Here is a 10,949-nt window from a genome sequence, read left to right as displayed (position 1 = left end):
TCCCTTCCCTCCCCTCCCTCCCTCCCTCCCTCCCTTCCTTCCCTTCCTTCCTTCCACCCTCCCTTCCTTCCCTTCCTTCCTTCCCTTCCTTCCCTCCCTCCCTCCCTTCCTTCCCTTCCTTCCTTCCACCCTCCCTTCCTTCCCTTCCTTCCTTCCCTTCCTTCCCTCCCTCCCTCCCTTCCTTCCCTTCCTTCCTTCCACCCTCCCTTCCTTCCCTTCCTTCCTTCCCTTCCTTCCCTCCCTCCCTTCCTTCCCTTCCCTTCCCTCCCTCCCTCCCTTCCTTCCCTCCCTTCCTTCCCTTCCTTCCTTCCCTCCCTCCCTCCCTCCCTTCCTTCCTTTCCTTCCTTCCTTCCCTCCCTCCCTCCCTCCCTTCCTTCCTTCCCTTCCTTCCTTCCCTTCCCTTTCCTTCCCTCCTTCCCTCCCTCCCTCCCTTCCTTCCTTCCCTTCCTTCCTTCTTTCCCTCCCTTCCTTCCTTCTTTCCCTTCCCTTTCCTTCCCTCCTTCCGTCCTTCTCTTCCTCCCCTCCCTTCCTCCCCCTCCCCTCCCTTCCTCCCCTCCCTTCCTCCCCTCCTTTCCTTCCCTCCCTTCCTCCCCTCCCTTCCTCCTTTTCTCCTGCCTTTCTTCCCTCCTTCTCCTCCTTCCTCCTCTTCTTGCTTTTTAAATTGAGAAATAATTTACATGAAATAAAGTGATCCATTCAACAAGTTGTGATTATTATATATACCCTGTGTGAACCACCACCCAAAACAAGAAAGAGAACATTCCCATTCCCACAGAAAACTTCCCCTTGTCCCTTTCCAGTCAATTTTCCACTATCCTCATCCCTCCTAGGAGCAACTGATTGGATTTCTCTCACCACAAACTGATTTTGCCTGATTTTGCACTTGCTCTAAATGGACTTGTATGATTTATGTTTTGTGTGTCTGGCCTCTTTAGCCCCACGTTGCAGTTTTGAGACTCATCATGTGGTTGTGTGTATTCATAGTGTGTCCCTTGTCATTGCTGAGTAGTGTTCCATTGTGTGGATATGCCACAAGTTGTTTTTCCAGTCTCCTGATAATGAAGCTGCTGTGAACAGTCTTCTAGCACGTGTATGTGTTTTCACTTCTCATCAGTAAATGCCTAGGAATGCGATCTCTGGATCATAGAATAGGTGGCTACTTAACTCCATAAGAAACTACCGGACATTTTCCAAAGTGGTTGTATCCGTCTACACTCCCGCCAGCGATGTGGGAGTTCCGGTTGCCCCCTCCACAACCTCATGCCCACTTGATACTGTCAGCCCTTTCGATTGTAGACTTTACCTGCACTTTAATGAGAAATTAAGGCTCTGTTGGTGGTTTTCAGATATATAATTGCGAACTGGAAAATGTAGCAGAATTTGAGGGCCTGACAGACTTCTCAGATACATTCAAGTTATACCGAGGCAAGTCGGATGAGAATGAAGATCCTTCTGTGGTCGGAGAGTTTAAGGTGAGTAAGATATGCGTGTTGGTCCTGTTTAAAATCCACCTTCCTTTTTTATATAGGCCTAGGATAAAGGACAAGCAGGGTCTGGGGAGGGGCACGTCCTGCAGCCTCTGAGGGATGCTGGAAGGTGCCAGAAAGGAAAAGAGGGAGGGGGAGCCAGAGCACTCTGAGCTGTCTTCGCATATCCTCCTGCCTCCCTGCTCATGCCAAGCAGCCTTGAATCCTAAGATGCAGTCTCTCCAAGATCTAGTTCCTCTCCTCATCCTACTGCCCCTACCATGCTTTCAGCAGGATCATTGTGACAACTTCTCACTTGACAGTCCTCGTCACCTTTCTCATCACACTCCTCTCCAGCCTCCATGCAACCAAATCTGATCTTCTCTCTGGACTACTGAAAGGCTTTGCTTGGGTTTCCACAGGCAAGTCGCAACTCCTTCCAAAGGCAGAGCCAGTCTTTCCCAAGCTACATGGTCCCCTGCCTCCCTCCCCCTCACACACTCCACCCTCCTGCCTGGAAGAGCCTCGCCCAAGCCCCGGACACACCTTGTCCTCTCACAAGTCGGAGACTTGGGACAGGCTCTTCTTCCTTCCCTGGATGCCCTTTCTACCCCCTTTGTGGTCTGACAAAGTCCTACTCATTCTTTTAAGCACCAGCTCAAATGTCACTCTCTTTGTCAAGTGTTCCCTGATTGCTTCGGGCAGTGTGACTCACTCCTGCTCTGGGCTCCCACAGGTCTGGGTTCATGCCTCCATGAAAGCATCTTATACATGGAAAGTATCTGCAGTTATAATTGCCCCTCCCTGCAACCATGCTTGGCAAAGTCATGGCAGATGTGCTGCTGCTGCTTCTTAATTCTTTGCCTGTAGCAGACATTGCTAAGGAACCAGAGGATGATGCCCGATGCATGGTCTCAAATCCTTCTCAGTACAGCCTCCCACCAAGCAATCACAAATGGCACAAGAGCCAACCCTGTTGACCACCGCTGTGCCAGATGAGAGTCCTTAAGTTCTTTTGTGGGTCCCTAGTACCTGGCACATAGTAGGTGCTTATTCCATGCCACTTGACTGAATGAAGACCGCTGGAACTAAGATCTGTATGTTCCGAATCCAGCTTCAGTGCTTTCTCCTGGTTTCAAGGCAAAATATGTGGCCTCTCCAGCAGGTCTCATTGGCTCACTCCTTCAAAATACAATTTTTGTGCCCTTACTATATGCCTAGTCCTGTGTTAGGCCCTGGAGATAGGGTGATGAACGAGACCTCATGCCTCCCTCATCCATCTCTAGAAGCTCACGGTCTAGCGAAGGATCTAGACAATAAATCGATTATCTCAATGCAGAGGACAGGGCTGTGTCGGTGTGAGTGTGGGGTTGGATGAGAGCACCCAGAGAACATACCCGGCCCAGGAGCAGTCAGGGAGGTTTCCTGGAGGAAGTGACACCTTTCAGCTGAGATTTGAAAGGTGTCACTTCTGAAACAGATTTGAAAGAAGTTTGCCTGGGAGTGGGAGGTGGAGTACAGAGGTGCTACAGGAAAAGGAGAATCACTGTTGGTATTTTGTTGGCTTTAAAATGTAATTATTGTTATTCCTATCTTCAAAGAATGTGCAGGATTTCACTCTTTCTCACCACCACCTCGTCCATCACACTGGCCTACGTTCTCCTCTTGACTCCCGATTTCTGCTGTGCTCTCTCTTCTCCCCTGTGAGCTCTCAAGTAATTACTTGAGAATCATTTCACTTTCCCTACTGGAAATATGCAAAGTGCAATATGCATTATTTCTTCCACAAAAGACAGCGTTCCATCCCTCAATCCCACACCCCTGTGAGGGGAGGAGACTTACCGGGAGCCCTCTCTCTGGGCCACCCAGGGCCCTGTGAGTCCTTCTGTCTCTCCCTCTTAGGGCTCCTTTCGGATCTACCCTCTGCCGGATGACCCCAGCGTGCCAGCCCCTCCCAGACAGTTTCGGGAATTACCTGACAGCGTCCCACAGGAATGCACGGTTAGGATTTACATTGTTCGAGGCTTAGAGCTCCAGCCCCAGGACAACAATGGCCTGGTAAGAGTTTGGGTGTGGGGCCTTCTCCTGTAGCAAGATAATTACAGTCATCAGCCACAATAATTGTCTTGTTCTTTCTTTCTGGGCGTCTGTTATCTCACTAGGGGAAAGATGCTCCATCAAAACAATGTATTCAAGAGGATTGTCCCCATGGGGATTTATCTAAGAGCTTGCAGGGGCTTAAGGTCCCCTGGTTCATCCTTCTCATTTTACAGGTGTGAGCCAGGACTCCCCCCACCACCACTCCTGCACCCACACAACTGGCTGCATGCCACCCAAAGGAGAGCACTGCTCCCTCGTCTTAGGCACAGGGGTGCCATGGCGGCCACCTTGTCATCAGCTGGGAGTGGGTGTGGAGGCGAGCTGAGTCTGTCCCTGAACTTGACTTCACCTTGTGTCCTATGATGATGTAACCTCCCGTCTATTTTGTCCCCGCAGTGTGACCCTTACATAAAAATAACACTGGGCAAAAAAGTCATTGAAGACCGAGATCACTACATTCCCAACACTCTCAACCCAGTCTTTGGCAGGTAATGTGCATTCTTCAATGTTTTTCTGGCCTTCATTTCTCCACGGAACATGCGTGGAGACTCTAATGTGTGTCCAACCTTGTCCTAGGCCCTGTGATTGTGAACTAGATAAACCTTCTAGACTGGAGAGCAAGTAATAAATAGATAAACCCAAAATAAAAGGATTTCACGGAAGTGAAGAAGCTTGGTTCTGATGGCGTGCAGGGTAGACAGGCAGCGTTAGTACTGGTGTTACAGGAGCACAGGCCGGTTGGAGTTTTTCCGGGGACCACCCTGTCACCTGGCTGTCTGCGGAGCTGTTTATATAAAACATCTCAAAAAAAAATCTCACGACTCTGAGGTGCCATTATTATTCCTATTTTTAATTTTTTTTTTTTTTTAAACGGAGTCTTGCTCTGTCACCCATGCTGGAGTACACTGGCGTGATCTCGGTTCACTGCAACCTCCGCCTCTCGGGTTCAAGTGATTCTCCTGACTCAGCCTCCCAAGTAGCTGGGATTACAGGCGTGTGCCACCACACCCAGGTAATTTTTGTGTTTTTAGTAAAGACAGGATTTCGCCATGTTGGCCAGGCTGGTCTCGAACTCCTAACCTCAAGTGATCCTCTCGACTCAGCCTCCCAACGTGCCGGGATTACAGGCATGTGCCACTGTGCCCACCCCATCATTCCTATTTTATAACGGAGGAAACTGAGGCACAGAGAGATGCAGTGTTTAATGTACTTAGCTGTTAAGAGAAGAGTGAGGGCCGGGCGCAATGGCTCACACCTGTAATCCCAGCACTTTGGGAGTCTGAGGTGTGTGGATCACAAGGTCAGGAGTTCGATGCCAGTCTGGCCAACCTAGTGAAACCCCGTCTCTACAAACAAAAATTAGCTAGGCGTGGTGGCACATGCCTGTAATCCCAGCTACTCAGGAGGCTGAGGCTGAAGAATTGCTTGAACCCAGGAGGTGGAGGTTGCAGTGAGCTGAGATTGCACTATTGCACTCTAGCCTGGGCAGCAGAGCAAGACCCCATCTCCAAAAAAAAAAAAAAAAAAAGAGAAGAGTGAGGATTTGAACTCAGACCATCTGACCCCAGTATCTGTGTGGCACACCATGGTCTGATTTCCATCTCCATGTCAAACTTATTAGCTGCTCAGGGCAGGGATTACCAACCCAACTGTACAGGTGAAGAAAACAGGGCTCCCAGAGCTCTATTAATAGGGGTGGTGGGGTAAGTGATAGAGCCGAGATTTAGCTAGAAATTCTGCTGACTCCAAGCCCCAGGCTTTTCCAACCACCTTGGTGATATTTCACATTTGTGGCAAAGCCATCGCCTGTAGAAAAATGTTCTCTGTCTGAGACATTTGTGAAAATGATGTTTTGTTCTGAGAACCTTGCTGAGTGAGAGAATACTGTGTTCTTGTTTGCTGCATGGCATATCTTTTTATTTCTGGCTTTATTATCTTGCCCATACGCTTCTTTTCTTCTTGAGTTTGTCGGTTTGTAGCCTTACGGGTTCTTTCTCTGTCATGTGTCACACACACATACCTGCGCACACACCACCCCCCTGCGTGCTGCACACCCAAGGCCATGCGCCCGGGCCGGGGAATGGAAGTAATCCTCTGGCACCGCAATCTGATCGTTTTCCTTTTCTTCCACTGATCCAGCCCCGAGGTCTAGACAGGAAAAGGCACGCAGGGCAGGAAGGAGGGCTCCTGTGAGGGAGACAGGGAAGCAGGGAAAGCCAGCTTTGAAGGGAGAAACGCAACCCTGTCTGAATTGCTCGTCTCAGAGGAGCCAGGCACAAGCTTAATTAAGTGGCAGGAAAAGTCTTGCTCGGAGGCACCCTGGAAGGAAGCGGTGCTGTCAGGCTCTGCTAGGCCCATCGCTGTCTGGCAGGTGGGCAGACTTCCCCTCATCCAGCAGGGTGGAGCCAAGGAGACGCCGGCTCTGCAGCCCCTCAGATGGCTCCGGTCCATGGCCTCGGTCTTAGCGGGTAGCTTTCTTCTCTGCAGAGACTCCTGGGGACTCTGGAACAGGAATTCAGAAAGGACCAACTTTCCTATGTGCGTGGCCATTACTCAGAGTCCTATCCATCATGGCAGATCGCCTTCGAAAGAATAGCAGTGTCTTCCGCAGGATATTAATTGATGTTCCAAGAAAAAAATATATTCCTTAGTAAAACCAAGACACTTGGGTTTAAAAAGATTATAATTGCAGGACTTCTCAGAACCTTTAGTATGTCCAGAAGAACTGCAAAAGAAGCAGTTCTCAACTGTATTTGACTGAAGAATTCTTTCTCCCAGAGACCACATACGATTTGTTTCCTGGAATTTGGGATTGGAAATGTGCTGGTTTGGGGCACATGTGGGTAAGGCGCTTCATGTGTCATGACTCAAGCACCTTTTCTCACATCCGTTTTCTGCTCAAATGGATCAACATTCCTGGCTCTTTGGGCAGGAACCAGTCCACACACCAGAGTGCAAGGAGAAGGGGAGGAGGCAGAGAGGAGGCCTCTCACAGCTTCTCCTTCAACAGAATGTATTGAACACCTTCTCTGGGATGAGTCCCTCTGTGGACAGTGCAGATTACAGAACCCAAAGCCCGCCCTCTAGTGAGCATTGCTCACCCACCACAGAAGCACTGTCTGACTCTTTATCTTCATCTCAGAAGTGTGTACATTTTAATGTGGGTTCTCTAGAAAAGCCTTAAAGAACTGGAGCTGGCAGGGCGCGGTGGCTCATGTCTGTAATCCCAGCACTTTGTGAGGCCGAGGTTGGCGGATCACTAGGTCAGGAGATCGAGACCATCCTGGCTAACACAGTGAAACCCCGTCTCTACTAAAAATACAATAAATTAGTCAGGCGTGGTGGCGGGCACTTGTGGTCCCAGCTGCTAGGGAGGCTGAGGCAGGAGAACGGCATGAACTTGGGAGGCGGAGCTTGCAGTGAGCCAAGATGATGCAACTGCACTCTAGCCTGGGCAACAGAGCGAGGCTCCATCTCAAAAAAAAAAAAAAAAAAAGAACTGGAGCCAAGGGCAGACCCAGAGGGTCTGGGAGGAGAGGGGGAGCCTTCGGGGCACCCTGCGTATCACACCCTATGGTAAATCGCACTCACTCTCCTCCCCTGTGCTTCTGTGGGCTGAGTCAAAGATGTTCCATGGGGCAGTGGTCTCTATGAAGGCAGAGGAGGGAACCTAGCAGGGGCACAGTTATGGAGGGTGCTGGTGCCTTACTCGTGTCTGAGCTGGGTAGAGGTGCTCCAGTGAACAGCTAATGGACATGTGATGATAAAGTTAATAATATAATAATACATCATTATTATTATACTGGCATTGGAGCAATGCACTCCTGCCAAATGCTCTCTAAATATTTCTTCACTTGACCCTTATAGCGACACTGATGGGAGGTGTTGTTATCACCACTTTACAGATGAGAAAACTTAGCACAGAGAAGTTAAGTAACTGGTCTAGAGTCCCACAGCTGGTAAGCAGCAGAGGTAGGATTTGAACCTAGGCATTTAAAGCCCACAGGTTTCCTGAGCAAGCATATGTTCTCTTCTTGTTCTTATTTCTAGTATGTACTATTTATCAAGCCACCCACCACCACCCACCCTGATTATCCTACTCAGATGTCCTCCATCTGAGGACATACCATACCACACATGGCCCGGGGAATTCTGTGCACAGAGCACGGGTTTTTGTGAGGTACCCAGATGGATCGTGAAGATTCTGACCTTGCATTTGTTTATTTAGGATGTACGAACTGAGCTGCTACTTACCTCAGGAAAAAGACCTGAAAATTTCTGTCTATGATTATGACACCTTTACCCGGGATGAAAAAGTAGGAGAAACAATTATTGATCTGGAAAACCGATTCCTTTCCCGCTTTGGGTCCCACTGCGGCATACCAGAGGAGTACTGTGTGTAAGTTGCTTTGACCGTACAAGAGGCACTTTGCTGCCTCTGACATTGGCACCCGAGGAGGCCTAGGCCCTCTACCTTAGCGCCTTCCTTCACTGAGCCACTGCTCCTGTCACTCAGTTAGGTACGGATTTCAATCACAGGATTATTTTAGGGAATCTTAGAGCCACCTCATGAACCCCACTCACATCACAGTGTGTGTAAAATGGTGGCAGCTGGAGCAGTGCCATGCACTGGGGAATGGCACAGGTGGCAGCCCAGAAGACCAGTTCCCTTGCTACCCCTCACTGAGCCCCTCCTGGATGTCAAGGACTGAGGGCTGGCAATGTTTAATAGCAAGGATTCCCTGCCCTTGGGAAATAGGGATTCTCTGCGCCTTGTACTTAATTTTGTGATGTCCTTTTTCTCCTGCCTGCTATACAGTGTCTTTCCACAGTATCTGATGAGACATAGCTTGCAATTTCTAGTTTATGAGTTTGCCTATTATGACTCAGTGATCTCAGTCAAACTCCTCACTTTTACAGAGGAGGAAACTGAGGGCTACATACATGTTAAATAAATAAATACATCTGTTTCGCTGAGGCCAAAATAGCATATGGATTTTTAGGACTCTGAAATAGATTTCTAGGCCAAAGTCGGAGTGTAGCGCAGATTTCCTGCTCCCACTGTATGGGAGCACCAAAGAGTCCACGAGCATGTGTGTGTGAATCCGAGAAGAACCTGCAGGCTGCTCCATAACTCCGAGCCATGTGATGCTCTTCACAGTTCTGGAGTCAACACCTGGCGAGATCAACTGAGACCAACACAGCTGCTTCAAAATGTCGCCAGATTCAAAGGCTTCCCACAACCCATCCTTTCCGAAGATGGGAGTAGAATCAGATACGGAGGACGAGACTACAGTTTGGATGAATTTGGTGAGCACCTAGCTGTGGATTGTAAACTTGTACAAAGTATAGTAACCCATATATATTGCTTGGTTTGGGGGAGTGAATAGACAGAGCCAGTACCCTAATTACACCACGAGGCTCTGCGCACGTGACACTATCTAACAACACTAACAACAGCCACATCAGAGTTCTGCTGTCTTGTCAAGTGTCAAAGTGGACACATTTTCTTGTCTGTCTTATGTTTTACTTGCCCTTTTTAGATCGTAGCCATTAGAGTTTTACACAAAGTACTAGTAATGAACTAATTTCCATGTAATGCATAATTTGCTCAAAAATGCCCAGATGGTAGTGCAGGAATTTCCCTTCCAGGTTTATTCCATCATTTGTTCCATCCCTTCTCCCAGAAGCTTCAGGGATGCTGTGGTTGGCTTGAAGAGCCTGCTACGTTCCCATTTGGCTCATGTCCAAGCTTGGGGTCTTGCTCTTTCCAAGCAGCAATTTATAATACGGCCTGTCCTGACGCATCAACAGCTAGCCACACTGACAAAGACTGCAGTAAGCATCACAGAGCGTGCGAACTGTGCTTCCATATTTTGCATGGGGGAGGGATACCCAGAGGGGGTGGTGGCAGGTGCATGGGATATCCAAGGGGAGCTGAACAAAGGTGCACAGGAAGAAAAGTGCTTTCTGCTCCTCAGCTTGATTCACGACATTGTAAAAAACTATGTTTTCAGGCCAGGCACAGTGGTTCACACCTGTAATCTCAGCATTTTCGGAGGCCAAGGCAGGTGGATCATTTGAGGTTAGGAGTTCAAGACCAGCCTGGCCAACATGGTGAAAGCCCATCTCTACTAAAACTACAAAAAAAAAAAAAAAGAGCTAGGTGTGGTGGCATGCACCTGTAATCCTAGCTACTCAGGAGGCTGAAGCATGAGAATCACTTGAACCCAGGAGGTGGAGGTTGCAGTGAGCCAAGATCGTGCCGCTGTACTCCAGCCTGGGTGACAGTGAGACCTTGTCTCAAAAAACAAACAAAAAAACCTATGTTTTGTCTTTGCATTTTAAAGAGGACTTGGTATCAGGGATGATTAGATGTTTACGAAATGTTGATGCTGCTAACGTGAACTTGCAAACAGGATTGGAAATAAATTGGGAAGCATCATGGTCTGATGGTTAAGGGTAACCCCAAACGGACAACTCCCCTGTCATGGGGATTGTTCCAGTTACTATTGATGTATAACAGATCACCCCAAACTTAGTAACTGAAAACAACCATTTGTTTTCCTCACCATTTTGGGGGGTCAGGAGTTCAGGATGGGCTCAGGTGAACAGTTCTGGCCGAGGCTGGCCGTGAGCTTGTGCTGCAAGAGTAAATACAGAACGCTACCACTCGCTGGATCTGGAGTTCTGGTCCCTTTGCTCTTGGCAGTCCACAAGTTACGTTTGAGACTGGGTGGCTCATCTCCTGAGGTTGCAGTCAGATGTCGGCTGAGGCTGCAGTCATCTGAGAGCCCTGCTCGGGGGGAGCCATCAGGTGGCCCACACACGCAGCTGGCAGTTGTGCTGGCTCTCGGCTGGGGTTGATGACCAGAGCACCTACACAGGCCTTTCCAGCATGGCAGACTCTGCGGACTCAGGCTCCTTACATGTGGATGGTGTCCCCCAGAGTGGGGTCCCCAGAAAACCAGGCAGGAGCTGTGTGGCCTTTTGTGTCTAAGCCTCGTAGTCACACAGCATCTTTTCTCCATACTTTAGTGTTTGACTACGTCTCCAGATTCAAAGGGAAATAACACAGACCCCACCTCTTCATGGGAGAAGTGTCAAGAGAATCTGGGGCCTGTGTTTTCAGAATACCATAGTGATGGCGGGGTGCGGTGGCTCACGCCTGTAATCCCAGCACTTTGGGATGCCGAGATGGGCAGATCGCTTGAGCACAGAAGTTCAACACCAGCCTGGCCATCATAGCGAAAACCCCCATCTACTAAAAATACAAAAATTAGCTGCGTGAAGTGGCACATGCCTGTAGTCCCAGCTACCCGGGAGGCTGAGGCGTGAGAATCACTTGAACCCAGGAGGCAGAGGTTGCAGTGAGCCGATTGC

At 49.2% G+C, this 10,949-nt stretch overlaps 1 protein-coding gene across 2 annotated transcripts in view; it reads left to right on the top strand.

Annotated features, from left to right (window-relative positions):
- Positions 1 to 10,949, top strand: part of MYOF (myoferlin) — a 171,706-nt gene that overhangs the window by 140,915 nt on the left and 19,842 nt on the right. For both annotated transcript variants that reach the window (XM_025396191.1, XM_025396190.1), the window contains 5 exons: positions 1,347 to 1,472; positions 3,369 to 3,524; positions 3,963 to 4,054; positions 7,795 to 7,965; positions 8,728 to 8,876. In XM_025396191.1, the coding sequence (XP_025251976.1) occupies positions 1,347 to 1,472; positions 3,369 to 3,524; positions 3,963 to 4,054; positions 7,795 to 7,965; positions 8,728 to 8,876 (694 nt within the window). The remainder of the gene's footprint in view (positions 1 to 1,346; positions 1,473 to 3,368; positions 3,525 to 3,962; positions 4,055 to 7,794; positions 7,966 to 8,727; positions 8,877 to 10,949) is intronic.

Source organism: Theropithecus gelada, chromosome 9 (genome assembly GCF_003255815.1).
Source record: "Theropithecus gelada isolate Dixy chromosome 9, Tgel_1.0, whole genome shotgun sequence".
NCBI lineage: Eukaryota > Metazoa > Chordata > Mammalia > Primates > Cercopithecidae > Theropithecus > Theropithecus gelada.
The sequence above is the reverse complement of the archived record's forward strand: the minus strand, read 5'-3'. Positions and strand labels throughout refer to the sequence as shown.